The sequence below is a fragment of the Pan paniscus genome, chromosome 16 (assembly GCF_029289425.2).
Source record: "Pan paniscus chromosome 16, NHGRI_mPanPan1-v2.0_pri, whole genome shotgun sequence".
NCBI lineage: Eukaryota > Metazoa > Chordata > Mammalia > Primates > Hominidae > Pan > Pan paniscus.
The window spans coordinates 72,179,326-72,196,725 of record NC_073265.2 but is presented as its reverse complement, the minus strand read 5'-3'; the positions used below and the strand labels follow the sequence as shown (position 1 = coordinate 72,196,725).

The 17,400-nt window shown below is 42.9% G+C and overlaps 1 protein-coding gene across 1 annotated transcript in view; it reads left to right on the top strand.

Moving 5' to 3' along the window:
• ADAMTSL3 (ADAMTS like 3) overlaps positions 1-17,400 on the top strand; it is a 386,012-nt gene that overhangs the window by 43,778 nt on the left and 324,834 nt on the right. Inside the window, exon 3 of the mRNA XM_055098263.2 lies at positions 5,109-5,228. Within this exon, the coding sequence (XP_054954238.2) occupies positions 5,109-5,228 (120 nt within the window). The remainder of the gene's footprint in view (positions 1-5,108; positions 5,229-17,400) is intronic.

The following is a 17,400-nucleotide window of genomic DNA, read 5'->3' as shown; positions in this document are numbered from 1 at the left end:
TCACCAACAAATCAGTTTCTGCCTCAGGGCTATCCATCCATTACAATTCCTTTACAGCCATTGCTCAAGCCAAAAACCCAGAAGACACCCTTGATTCCTCCCTTTTCCTCCCTCATCAGAAAGCTTTGGTGGTTCTACTTCTAATCCATGCACCTCTCCCCTTCTCTACTGCCATCATCCCAGTCCAAGGAACCATCCCTTCTCACCTGGGTTAGTACCAACAGCCTTCCAACTAGTCTTTATGATTCCACTTTGCCTTCTTCTAGCTCAGTCTCCACAAAGCAGTCAGTGTTGTTTAAATACTCTTCTGTTGTTCTCCGTCTCCTTACCATAAGGCTTTAAATGTCTTGGGTGGCTTTTCCCTTCCTTCTTTATCCATTTCGTGCCACTCTTACTTGTCCACACTGAATCCAGCCACATTCTAGTTCTTCCAATTCACTGACTTCCTTTCCACTTCGGAGCTTTTGTACTTGCTCTTCTTTTGCCGGTAATACTCATCCTTAACTTTTTCCATAACTGGCTCCTCCTGTTTGAGGTATCATCTGAAATCTTATCTTCCCATGGATGCCTTTTTTGACCATCTTATCTAAAATTGAACAGTCCTCTCCCAACATTATTCTCATATCACCTTGTTTATTTCCTTTAGAACTTAGAATGTTAGTTTTCTTATTTATGTATTTGTTTACTTATTTTACTATGTATCTCCACCTCTAGGATGTAACCTCCATGAAAATAGGAACCTGATCTTTTTTGTTCCTCATTGTATCTATCGCACTGAGAACTGTGCCAGGCATATACTAGGTGCTCAATAAATATATGTGTTGAATGCATGGTCAACTAAATATAAGCATCACACTGGAAGGTCCACTATATGCGGGAAGCTGTTTTAAGGTGGCGATCTTTGACTGCTTCCACTCTGGTAAATGGATCTGTCCAGGTATTGGCACATGGCTGCTAACAGGTTCCAGCCCTGGCTGTAAGCCTGTGTCTGTTCCTCAAACTCACTGACCTCCTTTCTATTTTAGGGCTTTTGCACTTGTTCTTTTTTTGTGTGCCAGGAATAGTCACTGTCAGATTTGGTGATTTGTTAGTCTCCTAACTCTCAGAGCTATAGTTTACTCATTTTTAAAATAAGGAGTTTGACCTAGATGACTTCTAAGGTCTCTTTAGGTATTTAAAATGATGATTCTGGCTGGGCACGGTGGCTCATGCCTGTAATCCCAGCACTTTGGGAGGCCAAGGCGGGCAGGTCGCCTGAGGTTAGGTGTTCGAGACCAGCCTGGCCAACATGGTGAAACCCCGTCTCTACTAAAAATACAAAAATTATCCAGGCATGGTGGTGGGCACCTGTAATCCCAGCTACTAGGAAGGCTGAGGCAGGAGAATTGCTTGAACCTGTGAGGCGGAGAGTGCAGTGAGCTGAAATCACGTCACTCATTTCCAGCCTGGGTGACAGAGCAAGACTCCGTCTAAAAAAAATTAAAGTCAAAAAAATAAAGTGATGATTGAAGCCAGTAAGAGCAATTAGCAATAGTGGTGCTAAATCTCTCACATAAATGAAATTTAATGAGAAAGTCTTCAAATTATTTTAACAGTCTAGTGCTATCTAAGCCATCTAGTCTAGTGGAGTTATCTCTTCTATATTCCTTGACAGAATGGTGTTGATTTCCCTTTCTAAAACACAGTATTCAGAGGGACGTTTTAGCATAAACTATAGTTCCTGCTGCAGTTTGAGAATGAGTCCATTGGAGCAGCAGAGGTGTCAGAGGAATATGTTTACTCCCTGCTTCTCCTGTTTGCAGAGAGCAATTTTCTTAGAGTAACACCTGTGGCCTCTTACTTTATTTCTGACTCATTTCTTCCCAAGCAGCGGGAGTGAGGTATCCAGTCAGGGGTATAGTCACAGATCCATGTATTTTTGACTGGATGGGGCTAAGCACTGCAGATTCTATCTCCTTTATTACTTTCCTCCTTGAAGCAATCAAGGCAGTGATCCTGGTAAACCCTCTACCTCCTCAATCTTCCCTTGGACAGGCTCTCCCAGGAGGTGGGTGATAGTGTGATGGTAGCAAGTCCATTGGGTCATCATATCCCAGCCATATTCCCCCAAAGAGGGTGTCCTTTCTGACCCCCTCAGACTCCAACCATTGTGATTTATGTCCAGTGATTCAGATGCCAGGTAATATGGTTTGATTCTGTGTCCCCACCCAAATCTCATCTTCAATTGTGCTCCCATAATTCCCACATGCTGTGGGAGAGACCTGGTGGGAGATAATTTGAATCATGGGGGAGGTTTCCACCATACTGTTCTCATGGCAGTGAATAAGTCTCACAAGATCTGATGGCTTTATCAATGGTTTCCACTTTTGCATCCCTTCATTTTCTCTTGCCGCCATCATGTAAGAAGTGCCTTTTGCCTCCTGCCATGATTCTGAGGCCTCCCCAGCCATGTGGAACTGTAAGTCCAATTAAACCTCTTTTTCTTCCCAGTCTCGGGTATGTCATTACCAGCAGCATGAAATTGGACTAATTCAGTAAATTGGCACCAGTGGAATCGGGTGCTGCTGAAAAGATACCTGAAAATATAGAAGCAACTTTGGAACTGGGTAACAAGCAGAGGTTGGAACAGTTTGGAGGGCTCAGAAGAAGACAGGAAAATGTGGGAAAGTTTGGAACTCCCTAGAGACTTGTTGATTGCCTTTACCAAAATGCTGATAATGATATGAATGAAAAGGTCCAGGCTGAGGTGGTCTCAGATAAAGATGAGGAACTTCTTGGGAACTGGAGCAAAGGTGACTCTTGTTATGTTTTGGCAAAGAGACTGGTGGCATTTTGCCCCTGCCCTAGAGATTTGTGGAACTTTGAACTTGAGAGAGAAGATTTAGGGTACCCGGCGCAAGAAATTTCTAAGCAGCAAAGCATTGAAGAAGTGACTTGGATACTGTTAAAGGCATTCAGTTTAAAAAGGAAAACAGAACATAAAAGTTCAGAAAATTTGCAGCCTGACTATGCAATAGAAAAGAAAAACCCATTTTCTGGGGAGAAATTCAAGCTGGCTGCAGATATTTCCATAAGTAGTAAGGAGCCTAATGCTAATTCCCAGAACTATGGGGAAAATGTCTCCAGGGCATGTCAGAGACCTTCATGGCAGCCCCTCCCATTACAGGCCTGGAGGCCCAAGAGGAAAAATTGGTTTTGTGGGCTGGGCCCTGGGTCCCTTGGCTGTGTGCAGCCTAGGGACCTGGTGCCCTGTGTCCCAGCTGCTCCAGCTATGGCTGAAAGGGGCCAATGTAGAGCTCGGGCTGTGGCTTCAGAGGGTGGAAGCCCCAAGTCTTGGCATCTTCCATGTGATGTTGAGCCTGCAACAGAAGTCAAGAATTGAGGTTTGGGAACCTCTGCCCAGATTTCAGAGGTTGTATGGAAACACCTCGATGCCCAGGCAAAAGTTTGCTGCAGGGGCGGGGCCCTCATGAAGAACCTGTGCAATAGCAGTACGGAAGGGAAATGTGGGGTCGGAGCCCCCATACAGAGTTCCTACTGGGGCACTGCCTAGTGGAGCTGTGAGAAGAGGGCTACTGTCCTCCAGACCCCAGAATGGTAGATCCACTGACAGCTTGGACCATGTTCCTCGAAGAGCCACAGACATTCAACGCCTGCCTGTGAAAACAGCTGGGAGAGAGGCTGTACCCTGAAAAGCCACAAGGGTGGAGTTACCCACGACCATGAGAACCCACCTCTTGCCTCAGCGTGACCTGGACATGAGACCTGGAGTCAAAGGAGATCATTTTGGAGCTTTAAAATTTGACCGCCCCACTAGAAATTGGACTTGCATGTGCCCTGTAACTCCTTTGTTTTGGCCAATTTCTCCCATTTGGAATGGCTGTGTTTATCCAATACCTATACCCTCATTGTATCTAGGAAGTAACTAGCTTGCTTTTGAATTTACAGGCTCATAGGCAGAAGTGACTTGCCTTGTCTCAAATGAGACTTTGGACTGTGGACTTTTTGGTTAATGCTGAAATTAGTTAAGACTTTGGGGGACTGTTGGGAAGGCATGATTGGTTTTGGAATGTGAGGACATGAGATTTGGAGGGGGCAGGGGTGGAGTGATATGGTTTGGCTCTGTGTCCCCACTCAAATCTCATCTTGAATTCTACTCCTATAATTCCCATGTGTTGTGGGAGGGCCCCGGTGGGAGATAATTTGAATCATAGGGGCAGTTTCCCCCATACTGTTCTCGTGATAGTGAATAAGTCTCACGAGATCTGATGGTTTTATCAGGGGTTTCCGCTTTTGCATCCCTCTCACTTTCTCTTGTGGCCGTCATGTCAGAAGTGCCTTTCACCTCCTGCCATGATACTGAGGCCTCCCCAGCCATGTGGAACTCTTAAGTCCAATTAAACCTCTTTTTCTTCCCAGTCTCGGGTATATAGTTATCAGCAGCATGAAAATGGACTGGGGTATGAGCTTTCCATGAACTAAACACAGTCTACAATATGCATGTTTATTTAAGCTTGGATTTTTAAACAAAGCATTATGAAGAAAAAGTCTCAAAGGAAATACACCAAAACAATTAACAGTGGTTATTACAGGTTGAAAAGATTATGGGTGATTTTATTTTCTTCTGTGCTCATTTATATGTTCTAAAATTTCTACAATGAAGTGCATTTTTGTTGTAGTATGGGAGAAAATTTTTGTTTCTCACTCCTTTGCCAAAAAAAAAAAAAAAAAAAAAACAGATAAAAGGAAGAAGAAAAGAAAATCCTAAAAACAATAGATTTGCAACAACAAGACAAAGTTAACTACTCTGTGACTGAATTGCTGGAAGATGGGGAGCAGAGGTAGCGGGGAGGGGGAGAGAGGCAGGTGTCAGAGAATAAATGCCATGGCTGCCAGTTTGATTCGGGCCACTGTGATATCCTGGCCTAACAGTGCCCTGACACACCTGGTGTGCCTCACCCTGGTCTTTGCCAAGAGAGGTCACTTCCCTTTTTGTTTCTTGGTACAGCTATTAATGGTGGATTCTCCTGGAATGGCCTTCTTGGACTTTACCTGTCAGGGGGTCCTTACTGGAGCCTTATTTGTGACCAAATGATCTTGTTTTTCAGACCACAGCTGAGAAATCTCCCGGAGCCTATTTCCTTCCTGAGTTTGCACTCTCTCCTCAGGGAAGTTTTCTGGAAGACACAACAGGGGAGCAGTTCCTCACTTATCGCTATGATGACCAGGTAAGAACATTGGACAAGGATCTACCTTTGGCTTTGCTGTTTGCCAGTGGTCAGGAAACAGTGTCTCTAAAAGACCTTCAAAGTAATTATATTTTCCTCTTTGCAATACAAGTACAGCAGACCCTTGACACCCTTGAAGGATCCCAGAACATGTGGATTGCCCATGTTTGCATGTAATTTCCTATATAATGTGCAGTTCTTTCTCTGCATTTGCATAAAAGTCACTTTTTCTTATTTTCTTCAGAAATATATGATGGATTTGTTCATCTTAGCTATCACCACATTGATGATTCAATTCTGAAATTATCCAAAATTCTGTTTTCTGCTTACGTGTTACTTCTTTGCCCTCAGCTTTTACTTCATTTCTTTTACCAGCACCAATGTTGCATGCTTTTTTCCCCAAGATTACTTTTCAGAAAGGAACACAGTGTGAATGCACACAGGGGGAGCTGTGTGTGCATATGTCTGTGAGTGTGTGTGTGTGTGTGTGTGTGTGTTGAAATCATTTTAGGAAGGCTAACTAGAGAAGAAGGCCTTGCTTGGCTGACATGTGTAAGCTGAGCACTGGAAGTTGTGATTCCCTTCCATCCTCAATTCACCTTGATGCCATTATAGCATTTAAGATTATCCATCTTTGAAATCACTCACAACTTGGTGAAACAGAGAGTTTCAACTTTGCCTAATGCAAAGCTGGTAAAGCCTGAATTTATGGGGCAGTTGAGCAAACCAGGGTGGACTTTAAGATGATGTAGGGCCTGGGTGGATCTGGCAGACCTCAGCACCTGTAGGGCCCAAGTGAAGGTGAGGAGCTGGGGCAAGATCACCTTCCCATGGTACATGATAGAGTGGAGGGAGATGGCCCAGTGACTGAGGCCAGCTGTGCTGTCCTCAGCTGTATAGCCAAAGGCCAGTGCATCCTGGTTTGATTTAGGTAAAGCCTAGCCAGAGTGCAAAAGACAGTACTCAAAAGGAACAGCTCTGAGAAATTCAGTCTGCCAACATGGGCAGATCCAAGATGTGACCACAGGGAGTAGGACCCAGTTCTGGGGACTGGCTGGAGCTAGGCAGAGTGCTGGAGGTGGGCTGGGAGAAGGATTAAAGTCTTGCAGAGCATCAGTGGCTGATGCAGGATGGAGATTAGAGCATAGAGGGCAGGTAGAGGAGTCTGTTGCTCAGTCCTCTATCTCCCAGCTCAGGGGAAGACACTGCACACTCTCCATCCTTGAGGCTGCTGCTCAGTGACCTACCCTTGGTGGGCTTCATTCCAGAGCTGGGACTGGGGTGAAGGTCAGGGCTGTGACCCTCCAGACCGCTGTGGGCAGGGAGCCACACTGGTCATTGGGGCAAGAGTGGGATGAGACCAATTTCTTACTCAAAATGTCAACATTCAATCATATTTTCAAGTTACTTTAAAAGTGAGTGAGTGCATTACTAGTCATTGTGGGGAGCAGGGGTGGGCTGGGGAATAATTCTATATTTGCACTGTAGAGCCCAAACATTTGGGCCTGGTTGCTAATAGGGGCTAAAACATCATTAAGTCACTTTCTGCCTTCCCCCTTCCCTTGATGGATTTTGAGAGGGTCTATAATTTATAGCTCCTTTTAATCCAGAAATCAATAATCCAACAGGTTTTCATATGAGAACTTCAGAGGAACTAATTGAGAGGGCCGTAAAGGATAAAAGCGGGTGTCTGGAAAATACCAAGCTATGCATTTTATAATTAAAGAGTGGTTAATGCCTTCTCCAGGTTCCACAGATACTTTATATTTAACATAATAACAATATAAAAGCTGGGAAAAGGGGAAAACAAGCCCCTTCAGTCTTTTCAAAAGGTCTAAAGCAGATCTGAAAAGTGTGTGGCATGCTGTGGAAATTTCATCCTAGGACATAGTGTTCCAGAAAGCCTCTGTGACTAGCATATGAAAACACTCTGTGTTGCCCCCCCCTGTGTATTTCTTTTAGGAGAAAGGAATAATTTGAGACTATAACAAGCCAATAATAGCACCCACTTTCCTCTACTAAAGGCACAGAAAATAGGCACTTGGACTAAACTAGGTCTATCTATTGAATGAACCTCAGGAATTTAATCAACTAGAGACTATTAACCCACCAACCAAATCCTGATTCTCTTTCCTCTTTTTTCTTTTCTTTTTTTTTTTTTTTGAGATTGGGTCTTTTTCTGTCACCCAGGCTGAAGTGCAGTGGCATGATCACAGCTCACTGCAGCCTCAACCTCCCCACCCACTTATGTGATCCTCCTGCCTCAGCCCCCGCCCCCCACCCCAAGTAGCTGGGATTATAGGCATTAGGCATGCACCACCACCCCTGGATAATTTTTTTTGTCTGTATTTTGTAGAAATGAGGTTTTGCTATGTTGACCAGGTTGGCCTCAAACTCCTGGGCTCAAGCGATCTGCTCTCCTCGGCCTCCCAAAGTGTTGGGATTACAGGTGTGAGCCACTGCGCCTGGCCAATCCTCTTTTTTCTTAATGCTGAACATGCTTCTCAGGCACTGGGGAAAGGATAAAACCAATCAAATACTATCAAACTTTAAAAAAATCCCCTGATCCTTTAGCATATGACAAAACATTAAGATCAATTAAGAACAAAGTCTCTGGAGTCAGACTGCTTTGGGTTTGAATTTGATTTGTCAGTTCTGCCATTTGATTTGCTGTTTTACTTTGGACCAGTTACTTTACTTCCCTGTCCCTTAATTTTCTCATCTATGAAATGGAGATTTGGATGGTATCTACCTTATGTAGGCGTTGCAAGGACTTGAAGCAGATAATTCAAATGTCTCCCTGCATAGGTCCTGGTACATATAAGCATTTAATTTAGCTATTGTTATTACTAAGAATGTTGTTTGCAAACACTCAATTCAAAGAATCTCAGATATGCTTATGCTAAAAGAAAGGAAGAAGTTAATTCTTACTTTACATTAGGAGATCTCATGCAATATTTTCAATTAATTTTTTATTGAGCTATAACATATGTAAATAAAACGCATACATATCTGAAGTATAGAGCTTGATGAATTTTTAAGTATTTTTACACCTGTGTAGTTGCTACCTAGATCAAGAAAATGAACATTTCTAGCACCCTAGGAGGCTCCTTGAACCTCTTTCCGATCAATATCCCACATTCAAGAAGTAACCACCATTCAGACTTTTATCAGCATTACAGATTCATTTTGCCTGCTTTTAATTTTATTTTTGATTTTATATAAATGGAATCATACACCACATACTCGTTTGTGTCTGGCTTCTTTCACACATCATTATGTCTGAGAGATTCAACCCAGTTGCTGGATCCAACATAATATAGGGTTTAATGTCTAGCAGCCAGTTGTACTCTTTGGAACAAATTGTCTCATGTTGGAACAAATTGCAGCATACTGGGTGGCATGCAGCATTACTCTTGCACAGAAATTCCCAGGTTGTCCCTAAAAGGTTTTCAGAGCAGTCTCTCCAAAGATTTCATACCTGGGGATATGGTGGGGACAGTTTTCCAGTGTAGCCTTTGTTATATGCCAGCAGCCACCAGCATTCCACAGCCAGAAATAGGTACAGGGTCTGTGTGAGTGGCTGCCAGGGCAGAACCTGTGTCAGGTGGCATGGGTACCTACCTGTGGAATCTCCATATATATATGCCAGGGGTGCTGTCCTGCTGTCGCAGTGGCTTGAAGCCAGAGTGACAAAGTACTTATGCAATTGAGGCTGCAGCCTAGTTTCTAATGCTGTTGGGTCAGATGTGGGTTCACTAGGATCTTCCTACCTATAAAGTACTCATTTGATAAAATGGGATGCAAATGGATGGTGTGTAGATATTCGCTGTCTTGGATGAACCTCACAGGACTTTTTAAAGTGTTTTATCCTGGGCACATTTCATGAAGACCTTCAGGTCATTCTTCAAATGTCTCCTGGGTTAGATGCCTGGAAAACTAATAACCCTGAGGCCAGTAACACATAGCTGTGATGTAGGCTGCATTTAATGGGAGGCATAAAAGCCACATTATGGATCATACGGAGGGCCGCGGCAGCTTCTAGTGAAGAAAGTGGTCTGAAGCCAACTGAGTAACAATGTGGTTTAGTGCAAACAGGACTAGTCAGGCAGCCTGGTCTTGCTGCTACCACTAATCAGCTTATAATTTAACAGAACTATTTAACGTTTTGGACTTTGGATTCTTTATTTCTTCTAAAAAACAAAGTGACTGGATTTCATGATCTGAACTCTTTCCACTCTAAAATAGTCTGAAACTACAAATAGAATATTCCACGTTGCAGAGTGTTAATTGGATCATTCTGATTATTGAGGCAGTCTTGCCAGCAATTCGGTAAACTGTTAGAGAATTATACAGTTTTACAGCTGGTGGAGACTTTGGCCCAAGCGCCTCATTCTACAAGTCAAGAAAACAGAGACGCCAAATGTGCAAGTGACTTACTCAAGGACACCCGTGGTTATTTGAAAAACTAAGACCATTACACTCCAAACCCAAGGCTCTCCTGCTCTGAGATATATCCAGGGGCTTCTCTCAGAAGAACCACCTGGAAAATTATCTCCTATCCTAAAAATCCTGATTCCACTGTTTACAGTTAGTAGAGCTTTGGGGATCTTAATAGACCCCAGAGATTAAGATTAAGATTAATGGATGCCTTATCAGCTCATTCTCATCTCCTTCAGGAATTTGGAATTAGCTATGCGGAGAACATTCATAAGCATATTTATTCCTTTCCAGTTTTTAATAGAAACCACAATTTTTTTTTTGAAGCTTGAGTGAAACATTAACTGAAATTAAAATGGCACTGACTTTCTATTGGATGGGCACATTCTTAGAATAAAGGTGTTCTAGCACTTGCTTGCATCAGGTACATGAAGTAGCTAGAATGTATTAGTTTGGGACGACTGGCTAAGAAGGCTGTGGTTTCAGTTACTAGCCAGCCTGTCTCTGGGGTAGATTCTTTGGTCATTCCTCATAGTGGTTTTGGAGTTTTGTCCCATAGAGGACCTGTTCATAGGCAAACAGCTGGATATTGGTCACTGCACATGGTTCTTTTCATCGCTGAGTAAGTCAGTTTTTGGAGATCTGCTCTGTCTTTCTCTGCCTAGATCACCTTCTGGGAAAGGGGGATGATGTGGTTGTTTTCCATCCTTACCTTGCTTCAACTCACTGAAGATTTAAACTTGGAGCTTTATTATGGACACTGATTTGAAAGCCTGTGACAAGCACAGTGTTTCTCAGTTAGAGGTCCTTTATTTTTTAAGGAGTTAGGAAAAGTTGTTTTTTGCATAAATATTCTTTTATTTCTCTTTATTTTTAGCATTTGTTAGGCATGGGGGAAGGTGGAAGGTGTGTCCTCCCAGACTTGGTGGATTTGTTGTAATGTGCTTCCTCCTCACTGGCAGCCATCGTAGGATAAAGGCCATTAAGCATGAGCAGTAGGTGACTTAGAAATTGGGCCTCATGCACACTTTCCTATGTTTTATGAATTCTTTATGTGTGTACCTGTTAATATTAATATAGGGTATTAAAATAATGCTGACCTTGCCACTTTTAGTCTGCTAGGCACCAAAAGGCAGGAAAAAAGCTTAATACCTTGGATTCCAAGCATGTAGGACAAGTAGTGGGTTTTGATTTTCCTAAAATTAACCAAGGATAATCCCACTAATGCAAGCTCGAAGCCATTTAGAGAACTACCTTGATCTCATGTTGGAGAGGTCCTTTTATACCTATTTATACCAGGCCATCCCTTCTCCCTTGTAAACTTCCTGCTCCTCTGCCCTTGACTAATTTAGCGTTTGCTGTGTCTCTTCCTGACCACATTTAAGAGGATTTGAGATTTTTTTGCAGTCTTAAAAATGCTTTTACCCGTACTCTAATCTACCATTGCTTTCAGTGACCACTTGGTTTTCAAATTCTTACTGTCTCTTGCTGCTTTCTGCTACTCATTCTGCTACTCATTTTTAACCTTTAAAATCTAACTTCTTCTATGCCCTCCAACCTCCCTCCCCCCACCACCTTCAACAGGCATCCTTTTTAAGAATTTCAGTTACTTTCTTCAAGTCACACCTATATTCTGGTATGAATCAGCCTATATTTGTAAAAGTCTGTGTTGGTACAATTCCATGTTTGTAAAGTCCTAAGGCCTTAATGACATCATAGGTGAAGTCATAGTTGACTCTTCTCTTTCCTTCCTGGGATGTCATTGGCTGCCTATTTGTATGATTCCTTGTTTCAATATGCCTCTCTAAATTGTATTTTCTTTACTGTTTCCATCCCAAGGGAGGCAGAGGGCTGGATGTGCAGCCTTGGTAGCATCTGGAATTGTATTAATAGCATGTCAGAGTTGAAAGAAAGTATAGGATTCTGGCTTTTCAGGTGAGGAATCTGAGCCCCGGAGAGGAACAGTGTCTTGTCCAAGATCACACAGCCAGGCAGTAGCAAAGCCAAGTGCCCGTTCTTTGCCCTTAAGCTCAGTTAAGACATTTTTACATCTAATCTGTGGGCAGGAAAAGTATGAGAGAAATGTTTGAATGAATTTTTAATACTAATAATACCAGTAATATATTAATAATGAAGTCTTTGTGTAGTCTTATTTCTAAACTTCTTTTAAATGCCTTTTTTCTTATACTATTATGATAAACATAATTTTCCTTTTCCTCGTTTAACTATTGATTTATGCATTCTTTCTAAAGAGGAGAAATCTATTTGCTGTAAGTACATCTTTCTCAAAGTAACTTCTTCCGAACTTTTCATGAATATCTTGGCCAGGAGTTTCAATGTGGTTAAACTATTGGCAGCCCTCAGAAATATCACTTGACGTTTCCAAGTTACTTATGTAATCGTTTTTAGTTGGAAAGTATATACCAACTTCTGAAACTTCTGGTGAAAGAAGACGGACATAGCCCATTGGTCTACTGGGTATTTTCATCTTCTTCACTGACCAAAATGAGCAACTTATATGTTCTCCACATAGGAGAGTTTCTGTGTTGTTTCTGGCCTGTGTGTATAATATTTTTAAGCAGCAAGCCATTTGAGTTTGAATAGTTCATTCCTTTGTTAGTAAGTAATCTCGGTCAAATGTAGTTATGCTGCTTAAATATTCCAAGATTTAGCGATCTAACAAGAAAGCAAGCTCATGGTCTGTTAAGAGAAGACAAGAACAAATTAATTGGAATAACTTGTACTGTGTTCCCAGTTCATGCGTGTACCAAATGCATGAATACTGCACATGCAACTGTACATGCTGTTCTGATTGACTGTGTCACACATGAACTCTGAATTTCATTATCATTGAGCTTTTTCACAAATCATGAAAGCATAAAAGAATTGTGTGAGTAGAGATTTAATATCTAGCTTTTGAAGGATGCAGACATTTTCCTCTTTCAGTGTCATATTCCTAGTCTCATATTTGGGGTACTGGGTGATTTTTATCACTTACACCCTATGGGTTAAGGGGTGGGTATAGGGTGGGGATGTTCAAGACAGACCCAAATGGATCTTTCCTTAAAAGTCCCTCACTACACTTAAGAACACTGAGAGACAAGTTCTGTTCTGACAGGGCCCTTGCTGCTTACCGTCAGATCATCCTTTCTCTTTGAGATCAGATCAGTCCCTACTCACATATCCTCAAAGCCTTCAAGTGCTTTGAGACGAGGTTGTTTTGAGCAACTCAGTTCTGTCACTCACAATCCCTGGATGAAAGAAAGCAAGTAGACTTTCCTCTCCACCATCTCCTCTCTTCAGTGGCCTTTTATGACTTGCTTTTCTGTTCTTCCTCCTGTTTTATCCTTTGTTTATTGATTTCCCCTTCCCAGTGCTTTCCATCGTCCCCTCATGGTCAACAGGACCCCATGTCCTGAATTCCAACTTTCTGCTGCAACTGAAAACTGGCCTTGGCCAGGCTCACTGCCTCTCTTGCAGGCCTCACCAGTGGAGGCTGCTCATACCTCACAACCCAAGCGCTACACGGCTAAGGTGGGGGGTTGACCTTCTTTGAGTCCCTACTACTACTTCCTGGCTAGTCCTCTTCTCTCATCTCAGTGCTCCTCTTTTTTGGAGGCTCATGTCATCTGTCTAAACCACCGATCAGAGCATTCACCAAAACCTTTATGACCTGATCATGACTTACTTCCTTCCAAGGTCATGCCATGATCCGGGGAGTGTTCAAGAATTAACACTTGGAGCAATTTCTGTTGAGCCTCCTGTCCCTGGGGTCAGCAGTGATAGCTCAGGGCAGTGACTGATGGCCCTTAAAATTGCCTGTTCCAAGAAACCATTTCAGTTGCATTTGTCATTCTGCAAGCTTCAGTCTAACCCTGTCATTTCTGCATCTCTCTGGCTCCAGTGACCTTCACAGACCTTCCACTTCAGTCACCCATTCCAAGTGTCCAAACTGGACCATATCATTCTTCAAACTACTCTGCCTTAGAAGTATTAAATCCTGAGGCGTCTCTCTAATCTCAGACCCTTCTCCTTCACCTCCTCCTATGCATGCTCCTACTACATGCATTCCTTTTGATCTCTAAGAGACATCTAATTCTCTTATCTCTCTACTTCTCCTAGGTGATCAGCCACCTTTCAGCATCTCTAGGTTTCCTACCCATGTGGCCTCTCCTATCAGTGTCATCCCTCACCTTCTATGCATGATTTTCCTGGCCCACTAGCCTAGTGGAACTTTCTATCAGGTTCTCTACAACTTGGTGTCTTTCTCTGTCTTATACTCAGATGGCCTTCTGAGCTCTGCTAAAGAAGATCGATCAGCCATGAAATACAGCCTCATGTAGTGGGGGAACCCTCAATGTCACCTTTGATCATCTCTAATTCTTTATTTTGACCGCATTCATCAACCCCCTTCTACTAAACATCTCTGCAACTGAATGTGTGTTTTTCTTAAACAAGTGCCAGATTTCTGTTCTGTTGTGGCCTGTCCTCCTCAGGCATAGTGAAGGGAGTAGATTTTATTAGTGTTTGTGATCTTGAGAAAATGCAGGAAACTGGACTTGCAGGCTTGCTATAAGAATGGGGAGTAATGGCAGGTGGAGGACTGGATGGGAATATCTTTTTTTTTTCTCTTATTACAGCATAAAACAAATGCATGAATACTGCACATGCAACTGTACATGCTGTTCTGATTGACTATGTCACACATGAACTCTGAATTTCAAAACAAAGGTAAGTTAATTTGCTGGCCAGCAAAGAAGGGCCATGCCAGGCAAGAAAAGACTTCGCCGATTCTCTGCAAGCTGAATTTTGAAGGACCAGATGTAGAAGCAGTAATGGAATTTATTCCCTATCACAAGGGATTTGAGGCATTATGTTTTGATTGGCTTATTCGGAAATGTTTCCTTTTGTTTGGCCAATTCTAGCCTACGTCAAAAAAGTGTAGGCACAGTTTGCAAAGAGGTTCCTGGTGGGTAAAGGCTCCACGGGGCTTGAGTCTCTCAGTGGACACCTTTGCCTGCTCATGCTTGGAGTTTTAACACTCTGGAGTGTATTTCTTGGTTCTGGACTTTGGGGAGCTGAGACGTGTTGAGGGCTCTTCCAGATGGTTGGGAAAATGGCACTGACATATGGATACCTGAGGCCAGGCAGATAAATATCTTGAAAGTATCTGTTGTGTTATTCTCTGTGTTTAGTTACCTTTGGTAGTACTCTTAATCTGCTTTTTGTGTAAACGTTTTTAGGGTGGCCAACTGTCCTGGCTTTCCTGGCACTGAGACAGTCCCAATTTCCACCCTACCTTCCAGCTTGGACTTTAATGTCCACTCTTGGGCTGGAGTTCTTCAATGAAACTGGTAGCCTGAGATCAGGATCCTGCTAGCTGTTGTGCTTGGTGGGACATCCCAAGGGCAAGTGGGGGCACAAGTGTGTAGCTGTTAGGGATGCCCACTGGAACACTGTCTGCATTGCTGTCCAGCACATTTCTAGGCCAGGTGTTATTGATGAAGCTTTTATGTTTCCTTTCCCTTCAAGTAGCTCTTCAACTGCAGCCTTTGCATAAATTGTCCTGTTTGCTTGGAACATCCCCTCTGCTTTGTACACACTGTTCCTCCCCCTGCCATCCTTGTCTAACCCTTGTATATCCTTCAGCTCAGTTGTTACTTCCTCAAAGAAGTAAGGTCACCTTCACTTACACGCACAGGTGAGATTAGGTCCACCTGCTTGCTTCCTAGGCCTCCTGCTTTCCTTTCTTTCTCTCTCTCCCTTCCTCCCTCCCTCCCTCCCTCCCTTCCTCCCTTCCTTCCTTCCCTCCCTCCTTCTTTCTTTCTTTTTCTTTCTCTCCTTCTCCTTTTCCTTCCTTCCTTGCCTTTTCTTTTTCTTTCTTTTTCTTTCTCTCTCTCTCTTTCTTTCTTCTTTCTTTCTTTCTTTTCTTCTCTCTCTCTTTCTTTCCCTCCCTCCCTTCCTTCCTTCCTTCCATCCTTCTTTCCTTTCTCATCTTGGAATTTTTTTTCTTATAGCATTTTGACCTCCTGACCCACTGTAACCTTCATGGGTTGTAGTGGGAGGGAGTGAGGAGGAAAGAGAAGGTGGGTGTGGTCAAACAGTGCACTCAGTTTGGATTTCTCATGCTAGTCTGGGTGACTTACTTATCCAAACAACAAACTCTGTGGGGATGCTGCATCATGAACTGTTTCAAGAAAACACAATGCAGGATGTGAGGCTTGGAGCAATTTCTGCTGAGCCTCATGTCCCTGGGGTCAGTAGTGATAGCTCAGGACAGTGACTGATGGCCCTTAATATTGCCTCTTCCAGGAAACCATTTCAATTACGTTCATCATTCTGCACATGCACACATGCATGATTATTTTGGACAGGTTTCTGTTTCTAAAAGTTAATAATACATGGCTACATACATGAATACATTTGGATTATGTGGAAATTAACATATATAACATACACCTCCCTTCCCAGAGCTGGATTGAACTGATTGGGTACTTTCTCCAAGTCTTCTCTCATCCCCTTTGAGATTCTCTTATTAAGTCCTTCTCCTCTGCACCCAGCACTGCACATTTCCTCCTTTGTCTTTTCCACCAGGCTTTGAGCCCCTAGGGGCAGGGACTATGTCTTCTCATCACTATAGCTCCAGATTGTACTCTGCAGCCTGGCACACAGTAAATGCACAACGAGCATATATTTGTTGAAGATTATACCCCTTGTCAAAAACCTTACATGGGTCCTTGTTTCCTCCTCTGAAATAGGCCAACTGCTGACCGGTATTAAAGCCACTGCACAGCTTGGCCGCGGGTTACCTGTCTTCCCTTATCCCCCATTTCTCTCTGTGTGCCCTGTGCTCTGGCCAGACTGGACTCCATGCCTTCCCTGTTCTGATATTTTCCTGTGCCAAGGGCGTGCAAAGCTCTTTATTGAATGTCTGTGTTTTCTGCGATGTCCAGCTTAGTGCCATCTCTTCCAGGTAGTTTTCAGTGAAGTCCTCAGCCTAACAGCGTTTCTTCCTGCTCTTTGAAATAGTCACTCATGTTTGCTTATGGCTCTAAGGATTCATCTGGGTTTGTAATTATTGACATGGATGTCTTATCCTGTTGGAGTCAGAACAATCTAGAGCAAGTCTGCATGACTTTTCTGCAATTCCCATGGACATGGAATAGCTAGATCTACTTCCAGGAGTGACAAGACTTGAAGAAATTCTAATTAAATTTTTATTTCTGAGTTTGCTTTAAGAAATAAAATAAATTCTTAGGCCGGGCACGGTAGCTCATGCCTGTAATCTCAGCACTTTGGGAGGCCAAGGTGGGAGGTTCACCTGAGGTCAGGAGTTTGAGACCAGCCTGGCCAACATAGTGAAACCCTGTCTCTACTAAAAACACACACACACACACACACACAAATTAGCTAGGCATGGTGGCAGGCGCCTGTAATCGCAGCTACTCAGGAGGTTGAGGTAGAATTGCTTGAACATGGGAGGCGGAGTTTTGCAGTGAGCCGAGAGCGTGCCATTGCATTCCAGCCTGTGCAACAAGAGCAAAACTCCGTCTCAAAAAAAAAAAAAAAAAAAAAAAAAAGGAAAAGAAAGAAAGAAAATAAATTCTTAAAAAAGTTAATTATTCTTTGTGATAATAAAGAGCCTATCTTTATTTCTTTGTGTGTGTGTGTGTGTGTGTGTGTTGTGTGTGTGTGTGTTTGTAATTATTTCTATTTTTCACTCTTTTCCTAC